Source organism: Triturus cristatus, chromosome 1_2, assembly GCF_964204655.1.
Source record: "Triturus cristatus chromosome 1_2, aTriCri1.1, whole genome shotgun sequence".
Taxonomy (NCBI): Eukaryota; Metazoa; Chordata; class Amphibia; order Caudata; family Salamandridae; genus Triturus; species Triturus cristatus.
The window spans coordinates 842379573-842402448 of NC_140580.1; the positions used below are offsets into that span (position 1 = coordinate 842379573).

General features: G+C 43.7%; 1 protein-coding gene across 3 annotated transcripts in view; it reads left to right on the forward strand.

Moving 5' to 3' along the window:
• Positions 1–18761, forward strand: part of ALPL (alkaline phosphatase, biomineralization associated) — a 312269-nt gene extending 293508 nt beyond the window's left edge. For all 3 annotated transcript variants that reach the window (XM_085608992.1, XM_085608990.1, XM_085608991.1), the window contains exons 11-12: positions 10347–10466; positions 16056–18761. In XM_085608992.1, the coding sequence (XP_085465118.1) occupies positions 10347–10466; positions 16056–16327 (392 nt within the window). In that variant the 3' untranslated portion in view covers positions 16328–18761. The remainder of the gene's footprint in view (positions 1–10346; positions 10467–16055) is intronic.
• Positions 18762–22876: the final 4115 nt, after the last annotated feature.

Consider the following 22876-nt stretch of genomic DNA (forward strand, 5'->3'; position numbering starts at 1 on the left):
TATTTTTTCAAATATTGAAACATTTTTGAGGACGCCATTCATCTTGCGCAGTGTTTGTGCTGCACTCAGAGGCTCAGAATGAGATTATTCCAATAATTCCCAAAGTTACCCAAACAAGGTTCAAACGTCTTAAAATGTAGTAATTCATGGAGGGATTGCTGACCATTGTATTGTACTGCATGATTAACGCTGCTGGCCAACACCCCCACTCTGAAAATGGTTCCATCTCCACTGTTCCCGCTGTTATTTAATGCTGGGAACACGCCCACTCTGCAGTGGCCCCTGACAGCAGCCCCGCCCTGCAGCTAGCCTGCAGTGCCAGAGCCAGTGCTTCATCGGTGCTCTCGGCTGCAGGTGGTGGGCACCAGCACTCATTTTTGGGGACTTGGACTTATTTTTCATCATCAGACTATGCCCCAGAGCAAGTGAGAGAAAGGCATCAAAGGGGGAGAAATTGAAAGACATAGGAACAATGGCAAAGGGAGAAAGAAGGGAATAACCTGCAAGAATGAAATAGAGAGACGGGCAGTGCAAAGTGGTAGAAGAAAGAGGCATAAAGTGTGACCAATTCATGGCATCAGTGGCGTAGGTAGACCTTTTGCCGCCTCTGGCGGTCCCGCCGTTTGCCACCCTGCGATGGCCGCAGGCAAGAATAGGAGGGGGTGCTGGCGATCCCTGCGACGGGCGCCCAGGGCGGACCACACCCCGTGCTACGACACTGCTTCACATTCATCAACTCCAGCGATTGGCAGTACAAGTGGCAGGCTCCTAAGAAAATATTTAGGCCCTGCACTTTTTATTATATTATTCTTTTGAAATTAAACACTGGGTGTAGCATAGCTATCAGTAACACAGCGGTTGCAGTGGTACCAGGACGCAGGCTTGTGTGAGGCCCAATGCATTACAATCATGTTGTCCTTTGCTACCCAACCTGGAATGCAGGTCACCATTTTCCTTGCTTGTTTTAAGACCCAGGCGAGCTCTAGGCTATTGTGTAGTGGACATGCCACTCATATTACCGGGCATGGTAATCCTTTCTTTTTTGCACATGGTCTTCATGTTATCAAGGAGTGAACATAAAATGAACTGTAATTTGCTTCCTATTGAAAAAGGGGTTTTATAAAGCTAGAGAATAATGTGCATAAGCCCTGCTCGTTGTTAGGCATTGTATCAACCACAGGAGGATGGAAGGCCTCAGTAACACTTGCCTCAGACTCTACATCTGCAGCACTTTCTTCGAGGTTAGGGACGATCTTCTGATTGACTTTGACCATCAGTGGTAGCAAGCGCTGCATAAATACAAACCTCTTTTACCCCTCTATCCCGCCACCTACCCTTCTCTATCCAAATAACTGAATAACATATCCACCACTCAAAATACTTCATATTTCATTATACTACTTTTCAACACTAATCCTTATGGATTCCGGAGTAGTGTGCTACTTGCCAGAAAAGCGCTTCAACACCCATCAAGGGTAAGAGGTGCTATATGAATGCAAACCTTTCTTCCCCTTCTATCCCTCCGCTATCCTTCTCACTCCAAATAACTGACTAATGTCCACCACTCATATTACTTTTATATTAATTCACCACTAATCCTTTTTGGGTTTCCGGAGTATTGTGCTACTCGCCCCCAAAAAATAAAAACGCTTCAACACCCCATCAGGAGTAACAAGCACTATATAAATACAAATCTTTGTCCTCTTCTATCCATCTGCTATCCTTCTGAATACAAATAACTGACTAACCTATCCACCACTTAAAATTACTTTCATGTTTCACTATACTAATTCAACACTAATCCTCTATGGGTCCCGGAGTAGCGTGCTACTCGCTAAAAAAGCGCTTTGACACCTCGTCAGGGGTAGTAAGCGCTATATAAATGCAATTACAATACAATACAATACTTTGGAGTACGGCTTGTAGACTGCTGTTAGTGAAATCCAGTCGGGTTTTCAGAGTAAATCATGTGACTGAGGCAAATGTACATGTAATGCATTCCAGTGCATAATATTTGCAGATTTGCTGGTTATTTTGAAATCCATCTTGATGTTACTTTTGGGTGAGTCATAGAACCAATGCCTGCTTTGGTGACAGTGACGATTTACTTGCGAAGCAGCGTTGCACTGAAGCAGCTTCCGTAGTGGGTTGGACTTAGCCTGATAGGCTGTTAACAGGAGGCACACTAAAACTTTGTTTAGTTCTCAATGGGATTCTTTTACCTGCAAGTTTGCAAGCAAAATCTCAGAAGTGATGCTGTAATGGAATACTAGGGCATAACTGAGATTTGGGGGGAATGATCGTGGTGGAGAGGGGTGTTCTGCTAACTGAGAACAGCTCAGAGAAATAGGCAAATAGAGCAAATAATGAGAGAACATGGCAAGAAGAAAAACTAAGCTGGGAAGATAAGAAAGAAAGATGAGTAAACAAGAAGGGAAAATGAAGGGGAGAGGGGACAAAGGAAGGTATAAAGGAAAGCTAAAAGGAAACAAGAGTGAAAGAGGTAAACAGAAGGTAGTACGAGAGGAAGGAAGAAAGAAATGCTGCAAAGTAGAAAGAAGGGGTAAAAGGATAGATGAATGGAAGTGTGAAGGGATATGGAAGGGTGAAAGGAAAGGTTGTTGACGGTGGATGACATAAGGCTGAAAGGATGGGTAAATGGAAGGATGGATGGACAAAAGGACGTATGAAGGGATAGAAGGATTTGTGAACAGAGGGAAAAGGGCAGTGGATGTAATACTGAAAGGATGGTTGGATTGTGAAAGACGGAAGAGTTAATGGATGACTGAATGAGTAGAAGGATGGATGTGTAAAAGGTTAGATGGGTTTAATGTTCAGTGGCTTCATGGAACACTTGAAGAAAGGAGGGATGGAAAGATAGATGGTGATAGGTCAAAGATTGGAAAAGTTGAACGGATGGATGGATGAATAGGTGCGTGGATGGAAGATTAGGCAAACCCCCATAATTTAGGGTCCATAATTTCGTCCTACTATTATATCAGATCAAAAACTTTAGATTCACCACAATTTCTCTTATTTTTGATACCCAAAAACTAAGATGGGTAGAGTATTAGGGTTCGGTCTTAAAATAAATATAAAAAAATCTGTATTTCTAGAACCACCACTATGTATATATTGTTCTATTTCACTTACTTTCAAAAATATTTTTTTTCTATTTGCCAACAATTTTTGATCTAGTGGACGGATTTGACGAACATTTGGCAATAACATTGCGTATTCAGCACAGGTTTGACATGCACATTTTCATGCAGATCAGTCCAGGGGAAAAATGTGAAAATGGAGGGGAGGGTTTGAAAACAAGAGGCATTCCCATTTTAACTTCCATAGGAATGTTTGCTTGCATCCACAGCCCAAACCACTGAACAGATTTACACTAAACTTGGAATTAAAGTAAAATGGTACTCCAAAAGCATGCTTTTGTTAGTTTGATATACATCTGATTGATAGTTTGTGAGACAAAAGCATTCAAAAAGTTGCTGAGTAGGCATTAAAGGGTTAACACTTTTCTATCTCTTTTCTATCTCTGCAATTTGTGATTTACAAACCATCTGCAATTCCAAAAATTCCAAAGGAAACCGATTGAATGGTGTGGGTTGAAACTGTGGATGTGAATGATCTGATTGGGTGTATCAAGAGAAACATTTCTCTATGTTAGCCAGTTCTGGATGCAGGGCATGGCTAGATTGTCCTGGACGACAAATCAAAAGACCATATAAGGGGGCAAGGTAGGCACACCCTGACTCCTGTGCCATATAGGAGACCCTCAAAGTGCCACCCTTTAAGGGAGCTTAAAACAAAATCTAACATGAGTCATGGAATTCAGGCTATCCTTTTGTGATCTTTAGCTCCCAGACACCTAAAATGGTGGCCAGGGTCAGCAGTACATATCTCTCTAAAGCTGACCCTGGCAGCCATTTTAGGTGTCAGAAATCCGCAATCTAAAAAAGGTACTCCGAATCCAGACAAGTTTCATGTCCCGGCACTGCAAACCCAGGACAGCCTTTCTTTACTTATTTATCTCTTATTATTTGTACTTGTGTTCGTTTATTTGTTAGGCACACAAATCATCCCCAAGGGGATCTCTCCTCGCCATAGCCGTGTAAGAAAGTTTGCAGTGCAATACCGAGGTTAAAGATTAAACAGCCAGGTTTTCAGAAGTTTTTTAAGCAGAATTAGATCTGGACAAGCAAGGATGGACATGGGTAGCTGATTCCAGTGATACGGAGCTAAAAAAGAAAAGGAACAACCCCCAAATCTAGTTGTATGGATACGTTTGGGGCACAGCAATAGTGGTTCTCTGGATCTGAGCTGGCGAACTGGGATGGATAAAAGGCTGTAGTTTGTTTTTCAGATAGCACAGTCCCCTCCCGTGCAAAGTTTTAAAAATCAAACATAGAAGTTTGAACAGTGCATGCTTTTTTATGGGTAACCAGTGAAGGGAGCACAGTAGGGGTTCAGGGAGGAAGATTGTGGATAAGGCGCGCTGCTGTATTCTGCACCACCTGAAGCCTGGAAAAAAGGCCTTGGTTCATACCGACCATTGGGGAGTTTCCATAGTCAAGGCGACTCACTATCAGAGCCTGGACCAGGGTCTTCCTAGTATGCAAACGGGTCCACTAAAACACCTTCCTAAGCATACGCATCAGGCCAAAACATGTTCCAGAAATGGTTTTAACGTGCTTGTTCATAGAAAGATTGTTGTCTAATAAGACGCCTACATTTTTTATGTATTTTTTTGGTGTTGGCGGTTATCCCAGTTCAGGAGGCCATCAGTCTGCAGACCAAGCTGAAAGAGCTTTCCCAAATAGAAGGATATCTGTCTTATTTGTGTTAAGCTGAAGAAAGTTGGCAGTCATACATGAAGCGATCTTTAACATACAGTCCTTAAATATGACTTTGGTGAGTGATTGATTAGAATCCACGGTGACGACCAGTTGTGTGTCATCACCATGAGAGCTGGTATCAAAGCCACATGACCTGATGAGCTTTGTCAAGGGGGTCACATAGATATTAAAAAGAGTGGGACTCAAGATTGATCCTTATGGCACCCCTTTATCCAGGACCATGGATTTTGAAGTGTAAGCGTCTATCTGTACTGAATGGGTGCATACTGATAAAAAAAATCTACCCATTTTAGAGCTTTACCACTGATACCAATCTCCCCCAATCTTTGAACTAGGATTTGATGGGAGATGGTATGAACAGCTGCTGAGAAATTCAGAAGAATTAGCATGGCTGAGGTCCCCTTGTCTAAGGCAAGTTTGATGGTATCAGCAACATCCATTAAGGCTGATTCTGTGCTATAGGAAGCATGGAAGCCTGACTGAGAGGGATCCAGCAGACCGTTGGATTCTAGATAGAAAACCAATTGGTGATTCCCCATTAACTCTAACATTTTGGAAATGAAAGGCAATAGTGATATTGGTCTGTAATTTAGCATATCAGATCAGCTCTAGGTTTTTTAAGAATGGGTCTAATCCGAGCTGACTTCCATTTAAGTGGAAGGGTAGCTAACTGTAGTGAGAGATTACATAAGTCTGTGATGGGAGCGAGCAGGAAGGAGTCAAAGTAGTAAGGTCCAGCGGGGATCCGGCTTTGCTTTAATAATTTTTAGCCGGACCAGTACTTGATTGGAGGTAGCAAGATTAAAAAATGCTAAAGTAGGGGATTGGGGGTTAATCTGGACTTCCAGAGGATCTAATATTATTGGTGTTGTGTTAGGCTCCGGAACCTGAGCCATAAACCTGTAAAAGGTGACAAAGTTCATAGAAGCTTGCCCTCAGTTCGTGGTACCTCTGTCTGGAGTAGTAAAGTTAGGAGTCCTAACTTTACTACTCCTAAACATAGAAAAATCCTAACTTTAAGACTTTCTGTATTCACAGAAGGCATTTAGGAGTCCTAACTTTACTACTCCTAAACTGAGAAAAATCCTAACTTTAAGACTTTCGGTATTCACAGAAGGCATTTAGGAGTCCTAAAGTTAGGACTCCTAACTTCTGTGAATACCGAAATGAGTAAGTGCCTTCTGTGAATACCAAAATGGTAGTAAGTTTAGGATTTTGTCTTAAGTTAGTTCTGTGAATCGGGCCCTACGTGTCTGTATGAATAAGTGACGTGGTGTGTGTATAACTGTAAAGATGAGTAAATGGCAGTGTAATTCATTTTGTGGGTGACTGACTAGGTTTTTGAGTAACTCTTTGGGTGAGTGGTAGTGTGTGAGTATCTATATGGGTGTATGAGTGGATATATCAGTGGTTGTATTGATGAATGACTGTGTGTATGAGTGACTGTATGGGTTAGTGGGAGGATGTGTGTGTAGACATATGAATCACTGAGCGGGTATGTACTAACTGTTATTGGTGTGTCTATGGATTCGATATTGGTAGTCTGTATTTTAGAGTGGGTTTATGAAAGGTTTTAATAGGGTGTGAGGATGTGCATCAGATGATTACGTGGATGATGTCATTAGTGATGTCATCAGTGATGTCATTTGAGATGTCATCAGTGATGTCATCAGTGATGTCACTGAGCATGCCATGAGTGATGTAATATGTGACATCATCAGCAGTGTATTGCAGGGGCTTGAGTTATAGTTAGCTCTACTAACTATAACAGCCTAATTTCTCTGGTTTTATACGAGTGAAATGTACAACTAACTAAAACGTCCATGAAACATATGGCTTTTTCAGTGAATTTCTAAGGTTTTTCAAATGCTAATTTCAAACTATAACGTCCCTGAAACCTATCTTTTTTTTCAGTGAATTTCTAAGGTTTTTTCAATGCTAATTTTTAACTATACCATCCCTAAAACCTATGGTTTTTTCAGTCAATTTCAAAGGTTTTTTAAATGCTAATTTGAAACTATAACATACCAGTCGCGTTTGCAGAGTGGTGGAGAAAGGTGAGCGTGGCCTCCGAACACCTCTTAGCAATCCCACTGTGTGGGATTTACTGGAGGTAACAGGAGGGGTAGTTAGCCCCCAACGTCAACCTTGGGGGTCAACTACCCCTCCTATTACCTCCAGTAAGTCCCACGCAGCAGGATTGCTAACTTCTCATGCCAGGCCACACCCCCTTTCTCCACCACTCTTCAAACGTGCCCCCTGGCGCATTGTAAGTTGAGGAATTAATTCCCCTTGAATACAGAGGGTCCCTAGGGGCGAACAGTAACCTCCAGTAAGTGCCACAGAGCTGGATTGCAGAGAGGTGGTCCTCTTTTTACACCACTCTGCAAACGTGCCTCTTGGCGCACTGCTGAGGGGGTGATGAGGTCCTCTTGTGTCCTGGGGACCTCAGGACACAAGTGGACTTCATCCACCCAGCAGCAATGTGCCAGGAGCCGCGTGGCCCCCCTCCTGAGGCCAATTTAGGCCCCGGGGACCCAATCTTCCAGGCATGGCCAGAATTAAATGTTTTTTTTTATATTTGGAGGGGGGCCGCATGGCCCCCCTTCTAAGGCCAATCATGGCCCCGGGGACCCCATCACCGAGGCCGGCCTTTCCGTTTAAAATAAAATAAAACATTTATTATTGGGGAGGGGGGCCGAAAGGCTCCATTCCCCGAGGCCTGGCCTCACCATTGGGGACCATGAGGGGAGCCCCAATGCCCACATGATCCCACCGGCTCCCCACCTCCTGCAGGAGCTGGAATTGATTTTGTGCAAGGGGAGCTGCTGACATGCAGCTCCCCTTGCTCAAAAGCAATCCTGCTTTGCTTCTTTGAAGCGAGAGCAGGTTTTCCTGCTCTTGCTTCAATGAAGCAAAGCAGGAGTCTGCTATGACAGGGTGGGAGCCATGCTCCCACCCTGCCATAGCAAACAGCAATGTCCCAGGGGTGGGTACCCCGGGACATTGCAGGAGCAGGCCCTGAGGGGTGGAGGTCTCCAGGGCCATCAAGGGCTCCTGGAGGGGGCCGCGCGGCCTCCCTCCCTTCATTTCCATAGCTCCGTGGAGGTGGTGGTCCTCGGGGCCCAGGGTTCCGTAAAGGACCCCTACTTTTGAATAAACAGTGCCCCGGGGAGGTGGTGGTCCCTGGGGCAGTGTGGGGGGCTCGAGCCCCCCCACACTTTATTTATTATTTATTTTATCCCTGGGAAGAAGGCCCGTGAGGCACCTGAAGGTATATTAATGAAGCCCCTGGGAGGTGGCGGTCCCCGGGGCTTGGGCAGGCCCGCGAGGACCCCACCCTATTCAAATAAAGCCCCGGGGAGGTGGCGGTCCCCAGGGCTGCAGGGGGCCATATGCCCCCCTTGCATAAAATATAAAGCCCCAGGGAGGTGGCAGTTCCCGTGCCTGCTGGGGCCCTCACTACAAAATGCAGGATTGCCCCCGGGACCTGGCCAACCCAGGGGCTTTAAAAAACAAATCGCGGGAGACCGCGCTTCGTTTTTTCTTTTTCAAAGTGGTTCGCGCACCCAGCGCGACCCAGCGAAAATTGGGCATGAGGGTCAGGGTATTTTTACCCTGTCCCCTTTTCTTGTTTTTGTATGTTTCTCTCACCTTTTTTCTTCTCCCTCAGTGTGAAGCACAAGATGGCTGCCAACACTTCCTGGTTTGAAGTGTTGGCAGTCAGTCAGAGGCAAGCACGTGCTCGGAGGGCTCAGCCAATCAGATCACACAATTCTTAAATATCGATATCTGTACATCTTTAAATATCTCAAAAACTACTGAACGGAATTACACCATACAAAAGCATGCTTTCTGGACCAAGAGCTAGCTCTCTGCCAAATTTGGTGTAATTCCGTTCAGCAGTTCAGGCTGTAGCCGTGTCTAAAGTTCCCTATAGAAATTAACATGGAGAAAACACGTTTTGGGACCCCCCTTTTTCCTCGCTCCCCCCCTTGATGAATCACCCCGAAACCTTTACGACAGGAGCTCACCTGAGTGAACAATTAGTTTTGAACATTTCGTGAAGATTCGTCAAATGGCGCCAAAGTTTTTAGCAAATGAAAAAACGATTTTCATATATATATATATATATATATATATATATATATATATATATATATATATATATATTTATACACACACTTTAAAGCTGGGTCTTTGGAGGGGTTTGTCCCCATTAAAGTAAATCACTTAGTTCCTTTTTATTGAATGCGAGTCAGTGGTTTCAAGCTTGCATTTCACAGAAAAGAGGTGTAATTGAGAATTATTTTCTATCATTTGCAAGAAATGTAGCCTCCCTAAACAAATGAAAAAGTTAAACACAGTATTTCCTCTTTCTTTCAGTGCTTGTAAAAAAGAAAAACTTTCACAATGACACTGCTACTTTTAGAACATTAATCCGCACACCTGACATGTTTGCCCTTGCGGGCCATGACTTTATGCAATCCTCTACCAAGGAGTCCACCCAGTGTGTGAAAATAAACATTGTAAACGTAGAAAAATGTCAGCAAAAAGATACGCTGATCAACATTACACTTTAATTTTTTTTCTTTATGTGTGTCTTGCTAAATCTACTCTGTGTCAAGGAACTACAAAACAAACGTGTTTTTAATTTACTTAAATGCAACATGCATTTAAAATTTAAATTGCAATATTATTGGTGTTCACGTTCCTACTTTATGGAACTCCCTCCCTGTGAAAATCCGGACTTGCACTTCCTTTTTGGCGTTTTGCAGATTGTTGAAGACCAGGCTTTTTTATTTAGATTGTTGCTGCCCTTTCATCACTTGCAGCACTGGGAACATCTTTTAATGTAGACATTCGATTTACAAATGCATTGATTGAATTCACATTGTTGCATAAAACACATTCTAAATATTGCACACTGTCCGTAACAAAAACATACATTTCTTAAAACAATAACTGAATATGACTCGTTACAACGCAAGTAATACATCGCATGCCATTGCAACGCGGTTGACTTTTACATCGCGGTCATCACACCGCGATACCGTTACAACGACCGCGTAGTTACCACGCAAAGCCATTACTACGCAAGTCATTACATCGACTCGCAGTAGATGGTGCGCTGACATTAGAAATGTATAATTTACTGTTCCAACTCCAGCCTACGTAACAGTAGGGAAGGTGTTGGAATAGTAAACTATACTATTCCTAATGAGAAGGTGACATTTCACAGCTTAGAAATACCCCTGGTACACATATCATATGGCACATCTTTTAAAATTTCACTTTTTCATGAATGGGTCTTTAATAACATTCTAATAGTGATAGTTTAAAATATGATATAGTGTAAAATATTATAATGCCCCCAGTGGGGATGAGCTATTACGCCACAAATAAAAATAATGTTCATCTTTCTCTCCACCTAACTGAATTTCCTTTCCCATTTCTTTTTCTGGACCTCTCTTCCTGCAGGCCTGGCTCCGGCCATGAGCGATGTCGACAAACTTTCTTACACCTCCATTCTGTACGGAAATGGACCAGGCTTCAAGCTGGTGGGCGGCATGCGAGAGAACGTTTCCACCGTCGATATCAGTGAGTTTTGAAGATAGCAACATTAAATGCAGTCACTCAGTTCTAAGTGGTCCTGTCAATAAAGATGGTGCAACTTCTCTTTATGATCTTGGGGACCTTAGCCCAGGGGCTGCTACTCCGCTAATGCGGAGGAGCGTAGACCCACTGCTCCTTGAGCAGGAAAAATGAAATGAAAATAACATAGTTATTATCATTTTATTTTTTGCAGGTTAGGCTGGGTTAGGGCGGGCGGGGCTGGGCTGGAGGCACATGGGGAGGGAGTGATTTGCACACTCCAAGTGCCCATGACTGCTTGGCCGGCCGCCGTGGTCCAGCCAAACAGTCATGTGCACTTTACATGTTCCCCCCTCAGGCTGCATTACACAGTCTGGTGGGGAATATGCCCAGGCTACCAGCCCCCAATTTGGCGCCAATCCATGGTGCTCAGACCAATCACAACCCTGCATTGCAGTTTTGTGATTGGCTATGGGGAGCCTGGGTGCTTCCTGGTTCCGGGACTCGAGAAGAAGATGAGAGACGTGGCCAGCGGAACAGGTAAGTGGTATTTTTTTTATTTTGTCCCCTGACACCTACCTCCCTTCCGCTCCTCCACCCTCATTCTATGCCAGCCGCTACTGTCCTAGCCATCTCTGTTAGTGTACCGCAAACTTAACATGAGGTACCAGTGGTTAATTTGTAAACAAAAGTGCTAAGGCTCTCGTCAGGAGGCAGCTTGCACCAGCCCATTTCTCCTGTTAGGGCTGCTTAAAACAGAACCCACTACTAACCTTGAAAGAGATGAGAGAATGTGGCGTAATGGCCAGAGCTGCTAACATTTAAACTGGGTAGCCAGGTTCGAGTCTCCGCATCGGCTAAACATCCTGGGAAAATCACTTAATCACCCCATGCCTACCATAAATAAGTGTATCCTTAACTGGTGCTCATGAAAAGCGCCGGTGTTGATGATTAAGTGCTGGTGCTGAGAACCAGAGAGTACTGGCTCAAATTAAGCACTGTGAAGTACCCTTATTTCAGTATTAAAACCCAAAAGCCACTCTACCAAAGCAGCTTAATCATGATTGGCAGCAATCCTTGCTGTTCCTCTGCTGATACTCACATGCAACTCTTCCACTGCTCCTCAATAGTCTCCTGCACCACCCCCTGCAGAATCCTCACACTGATACTAGTGTACCTGAAGGACGCCCAGTACCCTCTGGTGACCTAGCACCGGGAGCCCCAAACTCAACTTCACCAGTGTGACCTGAGCTACAGTTCGCAATGCTATTCAGATACCTCACTACAGCTGTCAGTGCGCCCCAGTGTTGACCCACAACAACTCTGCCATTTTGTGCATGCACCCTCACATCTCCATGCCAGTGCACCTTGGTGCTGATGTGCTGCACCCCAGACACTCCAGAACAATGACTGTAGTGTAGGTTTGCTGGGCACATCCTAGATGTGCTGCTTGTGATCTCTTCAATTTGAAATATTGTTTAATTATGTTCTCATCTGAACTCCAAGGGCTAAAGGGCACTGCTTGTTCACACCGATTTAACTAAATCCCAAAGTAGGAGTAGGGCAGAATATAAAATCACTGTGATTTCCTCACAACTGTAGACCTCTTACATAATCCTGACATTGAAGAGGAAATTGCTTCAAATTTTAAGGAAATCACCAGGGCCTCTCTTGTTTAGTCGCATTTTCAGCGACTTACAGCTTGGGCAAAGACAGCGTGCAAAGCACCTACATGCCTCTGATTGAGTTGCTTGTGAGACTCCTCACTAACAAAATAAAATGAAGAGTACTCCCTCTTTTTAATCTGAAGCCTGTGGAGGATACAGGGTATGAAGCGAAACTGTGGGAGACACTCAAGAAAGTAAGGCCTAGAGGTGCAGATGTAAAGGAAAACAAGATGGCGCCCCCAAAGTGGAATAGAGTTACCAATGGAGACATTGGAGTTAAAGGAAAACATTAATCAAATGTCTACCATCAGCCTTCAACAAAGGCCAGTGTTCTTCTGCTGTACCATCACTTGCACCTCTTAGCGCATTACAGTGAGAATGCTGCTCAATTTAACTGTGAGCCATGATCCCCCACAACTTTGACTCGCCTAATCAGCCACAGCAGTTGCTGTTCTTTAGCTCCTAAATTTGATAAGAAAATGGTGGAAGAATTGGGACTGTTTCTCATCCTGTTGCTCAGGTTGGATCTCTGTATCTCTCCCAGTAAGTTGAATTATTTAGTTCAAAGTATCTATATATTGTGTGCTGCCATTGCAGGACAGTTAGCAAAGGAGTCTGACTTACAGATGAGGTGTTTATTCTGTGAGTGAGCTGTTCCTGCAATGATGTAACCCAGAAGGAACCGATATAGCTTTATTTTAGGAGTAGCCGCACATGCTCTGTGTACTCCTTCATGAGGTGTACTTGTTATGGTTCCGCAGCTTGATCATGGCACTTGCACCAGCAATGGGATTCTAGAATGTCTACTCCCTTCCCCAGATACTAAAGAGTTTTTCAGGAACGTGTGTAGATTTATAGGTCTCTAAGTATCTACCAGCACATCTTGGCCATGACATTGTCATGGGAACTGGACTTGGATGTTGTCCATTGGCTGTTTCCAGTCCCAGCGGTGCCTAGAGGACTATCTGGAAGCTTACTGACCTGGGAGGGGAAGAGAAATGTAGAGTTCTGATAACCTTCCCAGATATGTCGAGCCAAAGTTCTTTTTCACTTAGCAGGGAAATAACTGACCGTCACTACGGCTCACTTAACCCTTCTGCCAATGCAGAAAATGTAAATCCATTTGTAGATTCTTGCAAATGAGGGTTGAACAAAGAAAGATACATTTTTTCAGTGTGTTTTTAGCATTCATGTCCTCCTATCCATCACTAGTAATGGTTTAGAACCTTTCAGGTGAATCAGACTCATGTTTATTCCTATGATTTACCATCTCTGTAACACTTGCCTATGGCTATCAATCACTTGTGGTGCCAATACTGGGCAACAAACACTTCAGGGACTGTGAGTATAAACATTATTCAGGACTGAATCAAACAAAATGCATTGGAGGGCTAGTACAAATGGGCTGTCAGTGTGCTGCCCCATCACTGTTCATCTTTTCATGACATGAGTAGTGTGTGAGCCTGGTAAATGGAGTCAGCGACTTGTTATGAGATCAGGGACCCTACATTGATCTGTACATGGATCATGTCCATGTGAAGTCGGCATTGGGTTCATTTGGAATGGAACCTTAATTTCTAGTCATATTTGGTTATAGTGGGAGCTTTGTGCCACTCAGGAGATGCTGGTTGTTTTGAAAAGGAGCAAAAATAGCATGATCTGGGGGAGCTGGCCAACTGGGGAAGATCTCGGTGACAAGAAAGCTGTACCCACAAAAACATTTATACAGGTTGCTAGGTGTGCTAGGATGCTACCATCAGAAATTTATGGATTCACAGAAAGGCTGCATTCCCAGGGGTCCAAGGCAATCGCTCCCTATGTCAACATTATTGTTAATATTATTGAACGCTTAAAAGTGTTCTGTAGCATCAGGAATGTTACATTTGGCATTACTCTCCTCCACATTTCATGAGATACTCTTTATCTCTGCCTCTCAGGGATTTACTTCCTGTAACTGGTCTTGCTAATGCTTCCTTTATTTTGGCAAGGAGATTGCCTCTTGTGAGCACTGCACAATTATTAGTGACCCCCAATTACTCTTCATATGTAAAGCGTCATTTCCTTTCCATTCTGTTTCAATTGGATCCATGCCTGACATTTAGTTTTGGCCTCCTGCCGGGAGTTCAACTGCGGACACTTAGCCCTCTCCCCCTACACTTGTTCTTAGACCCCTAATGGTATTTTTCTCTTTTGTCTGTTCTTAGCCTTGTTTGATAATGTGACATTTTGAATACCTTATCATTTGCGGCACAGGGACTGAATTGTCCCTTTGATGTCAGAACAGTCTTCATAAATGTACCCTTCCATTTTAGAAAGATCCTTATTCACAGTGTTTCTTTACCCCTCACCAGACCCATCCGTGCCACTCCTCCACTGCTTCCCCACTCTCCTCTGCTCAGAGAGTGTATTCCATTATGGCGTACTAGACACTTTCAGTCCATAGCTGAAGAGCTGGCAATGTGACCTTATCACTGCAGCATGCATTAGGGTATTTTTCTGTGCTCCTATCAGCTCCTGTCAACTCAGGCCAGGTTACTCACTCCTTTGCCTCCTAGTTTGCAGTCCTGCACATGCTGATGTATCAGCAGAGATTTCCAGCGAAGACGTTGTTTATTAATCCCAAATGGAGCCACCTCCATTATTGGACCCATGTTTCCCTCTCTGCCACAGGATGTAGGATTGCTGGCATGGAGGAAACTGTTTTCTCTGGTGTTGTATAGTTGTTTGTTAAATAACTCCTTTTTTTTTTTATATCAATCGACCCCATGTTTTTTTATTTATACTGAGCAAAGCTTGGATTCTGTGAGCAAATTCTGAGAGGTGTGTGTGTCTTTGTGACCAAAAGATTTGCACAGCCCCTCCTAAGCCAGTTATCCTGTTGACCACTGCGTGGAAACATCAAATACACAAAAGGTGATGGGAGGATACTTGCAATTTGTCTAACCAAAGGCAATCGCTTGGGGTAGCATTCCAACCTATCGTTCTTTTGTCTGCCAGGCCACTTCAGATTAGGCCTAGATGTTTGCAAATCAGTCTTGGTCCTGCTCTTGGTCATGCTTGGTGTCTGATGTAATGCCCTAAGTGGCCATGTTAGACGTGGGTCACTTGCTAACTCTGCAAATGGAACCAAGCTCCAGTGACTAAACTGGCACAATCAGGCCGAAACCACTCTTGGGTTGCTTGTTTTCTGGTTCGCAGAAGCCCTGGCTTGGCAGTTCAGGCTTCTTTGTTCCTCGTGAAGCAGGACCAAGACTTATTTGCCTATGGGTGGGTCTTATCTGAGGCGGTATGGTGGGCAAAAGAACAATGGGTTGGAGTACTAGCCTGAGCGATTGCCAGTAGTTAGACTTATTGGAAACATTCCCCCCATCACCTTTGATGTGTTTAATGCAACACCTCAAATGCCCAAGTTTATGCCCATATATGGGCCCTTGCTCACTGTACCACTGGATCCAAGCTAAATCGCAGTGAAAAGGACTAATTCAGGTCGAAATCGGTCGTAGGTTCCTTGCATTTCAATTAGGAAAGGAGCTGGCTTGGCAGTTCAGGCTGGACTTTTCCTATTGGAGCAGGATCAAGACTGATTTGCATATGGGTGGGTCTAATCAGGAGTGGTATTGTGGTCTAAAGAACAATGGGTTGGAATGCTAACCCAAACGATTGCTAGTGGTTAGACTTACTGCAAATATTCCTCCCATCATCTTTTTTGTGTTTCTACATAGAAGCAGGGAGCGCTGTCAGTGATTAGCTAGATACAAGAGGGATGAGAAACAGAGGAGGAGTTTACTACATGGATACTGTAAAATCCATTTGCCTCCCGTTAATATCCTTGCTTTATTCATAATGAGTGATGGTCTCAGATTTCCATTGCATGTGTGTTTCGACACCAATTATGCTTAATAACAATATATATATATATTTTTTGCAGCGAACCGCAACTACTTGGCCCAGTCAGCAGTTCCACTGAAACAGGAGACCCATGGTGGTGAAGATGTGGCTGTTTTCTCAAAGGGTCCTATGGCACACCTCCTGCATGGCGTACATGAACAGAACTATATTCCACATGTCATGGCCTATGCATCATGCATTGGGCAGAACAAAGACCACTGCATTTCAGGCACGGCGAGCCATGGCCCAATGGTTTCTCTGTCACTCGCCTTCACTCTCCTCCCACTCTCCTTACTCCGTCTCTTATTCTAATCATACTAGCCTCATCTGACCACCTTAAGTCCCCAAGAGGCTACAACTCAGGAACAGCAAATTGCACTGTTTTTCTGGGGAACGTCCGCAGTGATGTTGGATGCCAGCTGTGATGTATTTGTTTCTGGATCGTCGTGATGCTAACTACCAAATATCAAGGACTGTTTCTGAATTGTTGCCTAAATGTTCTTCCACAGAACAGACTGCTACTTTGTTAACATGGTAACATTAGAGCAACACATAATTGTATTTTTAGCTGCCAGTCCATGAGCAGGTTCATGGATTTTTCGTGATGGCTCAGCCCTTTTTTATGGTGATGGGGTGTAAGTCTGACCTCTTTTTTGTGATGTTATAGTACACAAAGGGGTAGTCCAGCCCACTTTTATAATGTTTTGGGGTGTTATGGTTAGACAAACCCTCTTTTATTATGTTGTGGGCAGGGGTAGGCAAGCACTCTTTTGTGAGAATGGGTAGGCTAGCCCCTTTTAAGATGGTAGAGGGGACTGGACTGCCCTTTTTATGATGGAAGGGTGGCAGGCCAAACATTTTATGGGTGTTAGATGGTAGGCTAGCTCTCTTTCATGAGGTTAGGGGGTAGGCCGACTCTCTTTTATAATTGGTGGGGGGCAGGCCAATCCTCTCACTTGTGATCTCTGAGATCTTCCTTCTTGGCACTCTACACTGGTCAGAGTTTTTGTTGTAGAACACAAAAGTGGTGCATGTGGGGTCCATTCTAGCTGTAGTTGTCCCGGCTTGGAGTGAAGCCTATGCTTGGAATTTAACACCAGGTCAAATAGGAGTTGTGCTCCAGCCCAGGGTTTAGGTGATCGGAGAATTGGCACTTTATCAATCTAGAGCTCACTATTTTTCCATAACAAATCTCGATTGTAGTGCTTGGGGTGGTGTAATGTGAAAACCAGTGCAGGAACTGACTGCCATGAAGTCAGGATGATATCCCCACAAGTGCTTGCTTCTTTTTTGAAATTTTGACTCAGGAATCCAACATTGCTCCTTCGCCCGACCAGAGCACAATTGTTTGCATCTGATTAAGTATTTCCATGTTCCAATAATCGCGTGGGTTCCAGCTAATTAAATCCTAGTACAACCGATTTGGATGATCCGAATACATTTTAATCACTGTATCTTTTTTTTTAATACAAGTTTTTAAGTATTGAGGCTCCCAAGTGGTTTGAGTTCTATGAAAGTAAAGATCCCTGAAGAATGAAGAAGATCTGGCTGTTGTTATGGGGGAGAAGACGTTGTTCATTTGAGATAGACCAGCTGATGATCTGTAGGCATCACTAAAGATGGAAACCAAGTGCCCTTTGGAGAAAGCAGACAACACACTCCATGTGACAACTTAGATGATTTTACTGTGGTCAGACTCTTCGAGACAAGCCTGTTGTGAACTATGTCCGGTTACAAGAGGAATGACGTCATGTTATATTAACAGAGATTTGTTTAGTTCTGTGATGCCCTTAGTATGGCCTTATAGCCCCTGTGCAGAATTTGTATACCTTAATCCTTGAAGGATCAACCATGGTTATGATAGTTGGAGTAACAATGGGGAGGTGAGATTTGTGCAACAGGGATGGGAAAGGGCACAGATCAATGAACATTCTTGAAGCCGTGGTTGAGGCTTTTTGCAACACTGCGGGTCTCTCAATCGACACCATAATTGAAAACCTAAATAATTGTGAAGTAATGGAAGTGTTGTTTAAGAAGTTTCAAGTGATTCATGGAAGAGTAGGTATCCCAAATCTAAAGCTGATGACACCTGAAAACATGAATAACGTCAGAAAGAGTTTATGTGATCGGCATTGGCAAACTTGGCATTTGGGACCCCTGCTGATGATTGGTGGATGCTCATGTCGAGTTTAAAAAAAAAATCTAAGTGAGGTAAAAGCTCTCATGCCCAATTTTAAAATTCCATTCTGTGGCAACTCTCTAAGGTGAGCACGACTTTGACATCATTACAACTAACCTGTATCAAGTAGAGTTGGGTGACAATTAGAGAGTGCCATTGGATGTTTTTGTTTAGCTCCTTTTATGTTTTCAATGTTAGGGAATATGACCAATTGTGGGAAGAATGGAAAACTATCTTTAAAACCTATAATAATAACAGAGACCGAGCATGTTCACCCTTCCATTCTGCTCCCTTTTCCCCACCACTTAGCGATGAATGACAGCCATGCTGCAGTTGCCATTTCAGACAGCATCTGCACTTGACCTGCATCTGATATGTGACTGACTCGGTCCCAGTCCTACTGCCCTCTTGGGAAATAATGCATTTTCATTTGAAATCAGGCTACCTCTGCCGACCCAAATGTGATACTCCTCTGAGAGACCAACTATCTTTTAATAATGAAAAGATAAGCCAGTTTGGCTCACTTTGGTTGTTTTTAATGTCAATAAAAATACATTTTAAAACATTAAACTGTTATATGACTCTTTAATGTGAAGGTTTCAGAAATCAAAGGCTACAACATGTGAATGATCATAATGGTGGGATGTACCAATCAAAAACGTTGCATAAGTAGAGAAGATGCAAGAATTTTACTGCAGTTTCAGACGTTTTACTTTCGAATGTGGTACTTGGGTCCTCATGCACATCGACCATTTTGGTGATGGGCCAACGCAGCTCCTTACACTTTCACTCTGTGTTGTATGTTCAAAAGGGGGATGTCTTGTGCACAGATGTCTCCCACAGATAGCACAGCTATGTTTCTTCTTCCATTATGGTCTTCCTCCTCCTGATTACAGGATTTATCTTTATTTGTTTGTTCCCTATTACTCTTCTGCTACTTTTATGTTTATTGTACAGTGCACTAAGTTCTTGAGGGCCTAAAAAGGTTGGTGAAGTGCCCACACCCTAGAGTTGGTGGTCTTGCCATCTGGAAAAGGTGATAAAATGCACTGCCCACTACCGTAAGCCACTTATCCAGTAGACCCCACCCTCGTCCTGCCTCCTGGTCAGCATGCATATTGCACAAGGCTGCAAGAAACCAGGCAGAAACCCATGGTTAGTTTTGAGGTTTTAGCTGTGTGTTGTTGAAGACCTAATCATAGTATAACCCTCTTACTATTTAATGCTTAGTCAAAATAAGTGTGAAGTCCCTAACACTGTAGTATGAAGGTGCAAGAAAAGCTGTCTCCTGACAAGAAGTTTCCAGCTGCAGCAATGAGGAATAACAATCCACTAGCAAGGAACACTCAGAAAAACATCTCTAAGCTTCCACTGCACAGCATCATTCACCTAATACATGGCGACCATGAATGGCGTATTTACAGTAAGTAACGCCACCACTCCTCCAGATCCTGAAGTGTACACAACACGGGGCACCAATCTAAAATTGCCTTTTTAAAAATATGGCAAAATGTCGGGAAGTCTAAACTAACGTGTATTGCAAAACAGCAAGCAGCAGAGTAAAAGAATGAAAGACAATTGCCATTTCCGCTGACCAGGGCCCTCACTAGAAAAAGGTCGGTTGGAGCAAAAGCTATAATATATAGAATTTAAGACCAGTGTTTGTGAATATCTATATACTTTCGCTCAATACAAATCAATGGTGCTGAACCCCATGACAGAAACTTGCTACTTTCAGCAAAAATGTACCTGATGAGCAGGTGGCAGGATTTTCTCCCTAGGGAAGCGCTAAATGTCCAATAAAACATTTGTACATTCTTGTTTATATGCGTCAACATTAACGCTATAATGTATTGATATGAATGAATATAATGCAAGCAGGATTTAAGTTTTCTCAACCCTCCTTTTTTCCATTAGGAAATATTCAATCTTACATCAATTCATATATTTCTGTCCCATCACTTCCCTATTAATCTCTGTGTTATTGCGTTCCTCATCATCTTTAGAAACAGCAAGTGCGAAAGCGCAGTACCTTTATTTTTGCAAGAGCATGGCATGATGCACAATATTAGTCTAATATAACCCTGGGCAAGAACTCCACTCCGCTGGCAGAGTTTGCGGAATTTTGCATACTCCCCGTACGGCGGAGAACGTGAAGTTCCGGCAAAACTTCAGACTCTGCTCGGAGCGGAGTTCCCCCGGACCCTCCCGCCTCCCACCTCCGCAATAAATATTTTTGTAAATAAAATTTACAAGTAAAATAAAAGCGCACTTACCTTATTGTGGCATCCCAGGCTGCCCTCCTCCTCGCTGTAATCCCCTATGTCAGACGTACATCATGGTAGGACTGCGCATGCACGTGCAGGCGCAGTCCTACCATGACATACGCGATTACGGCGAGGAGGGGAAGGGCAGCCCGGGACACCGCGGTAAGGTAAGTGAGCTTTTATTTTACTTTATTGTAAATTTTATGGAAAAAATATTTATTGCGGGGTGGGTGGGAGGGGCGGCGCGGAGCTCCATGGAGTTTTTGGCCAACTCCGTAGAGCTCCTCGTAGAGTAACTCCACCTGCTACGCCCGGGGTTAGTCTAATAGTGATATGATGAACACAATGAAACAAAAAATGTACAATAATTGTTTTCAATATTTTCATATCACAAGGTGCGAAAAAAAACCCTAGCTACGTTTAAATGCTGTTGGGACTTAGTTCAAGGCCACTTTGTATAGCATGTAATTTCTTTACGCTCTCCTTAATGTTATCTATCTGCTTGTGTATGCCAATAGAGGTACTGGAAAGATGAGTGCAATATTCTGTCCCTACAGTTGCACAAGCCCCCGTTTGGCTGCTGTGAAATAAACTAAGGCCATTTTATTTTGATGAGCACTTGTTGCACAGGAGTCAAACTCTTCTGTCTCTAATCCTAAAGCGATTGCGTTTGAGTTTGCTGTTTCTTCGTAGATTTCTGCATTTCTGCTTATTTTAGCTAAAGCAGCAGTCATTCCATACATGGAAATTAAAGTCGAAAAGTACCTAGTAGGATTTGAGACTGCCCTTCTACCCTTGTTTCGTTCTATAGGATAATCATCAAAGTTCCCTATAGCTGAAATGATGTATCCGGGATAACAAGCCCTTGTGAAATCTAAGGGCAGCTAAGGGTAAGCTTGTGACATTTCAAGGCCTGGGAACAAAGCTGAAGAAATGCCAGCGCACTTTTGCAGTCTGAGTCTGAAGTGGAAAAGATGAAGGCAAGTGTCATTAAAACTAATGGGCACTTTGATCAAAGAAATGCTATCTCCCACATCAAAAGGCATGTGCGCGCAAATCCATCAAGAGGAGAAGTTAATAATGGTCTATCTGTATTTTTCTAAAGAGGTACCCTTGTAAGCCGTGTAGCAGCTCCTTGCAAGGGAAGGCTCAGTGCGAATATATGTCGTTACTACGCATTCCGTTGCAACGCATGCCTTTACCACGCATGTGTTACAACTAAATGTTTTTTCCTCGCATTGCCCTTACCCCCAAGCCCCCTTTCTTCTTTTTTTTCCTTTTTCTTAGGTCTTCGCCGACACTAACGATGGACTGACGCTTTTTTTTCCGACCAGGAAGACGTTTTTCCGTGATGACGTTGCTTGCTTGCTAAGGACGTCGTTGAAGCAATACGCGTTGTGAAGACGTTTACGAGGTAAGTGTACCGTTGTAAACGTATCGCGTAGAAAATGCTTCGTGGTAAAGGCTGTTTCCCCTCAGTGCAGTTCATTCTTCGGGTAATTCCCCATTCTGTTGCAAGGATTTATCCCACCACCAACCAGATGCTCAAAGCAGCAATGCAGATAGCATGCCACACCCACTGGGGTATCTGGTAGCCAGATGGAGGAGGCTGCCTACCTCTGACGGAGGTAGTATCAATGAGAGTCTATCAGGGCAGCATCACGCGGCAGTGGTGGAATAGACAAAAGGAGTTGGACATAAAGAACTTGACCCATCAATAGATTTGTGGCCAGGGACAGACCCTGAGGCATTTGCAGAAACACCATTGTCCCCAAGAGAAGCAACTTTTATGCAGTTTAAAGAGTGGATCCCAAGTCATCAGACCGTGACATTTAACAGCTGTGCTTGTGAAGAGGAAGATCTGATATGGTCTTCACCAGTAAGACGCTAGTGTGGTCTTCCTCTCGTATGCACGAAGGTAGATCCACCCACCCGGCGGGAGGGAAAGGATACCTTAGTCGGACACTGAGATTAGGTGGCTTGCACCTGAAAACAGAACCTGTAAAGACATTGTATAAGCTTTGGGCAATATTGTAACACCGCATCATCATTCATCTTTAAATCCAGCTTGGCAGAGAAGACAGGGGGATTTAAGGGGAGCATTATGGGCCAGTCCATCTTTATTTTGCATGGGGTCAATTGTGTCCTCTGGGAAGCAATCGCTCTCGGGGACGATACTGCTAGTGGCAGGGCTTCAGGCCATTTTCACTGTGTTTCTGAGCATATCTTTGCTGTTGTGTTCTTGAGAGTGCTATTGTATCTCTCTACCCATCTTGTGGGTGCTGGGTGACGAGCACCATGCACATGTTGGCCTACTCCGAAGACCTTACAAACTGCCTGCTCTACTGCTGACGTGACGTGTGTTCTGCGGTCACTACTGATTCAGTCCAGTACCTGAATCGGGGGATAGAATTT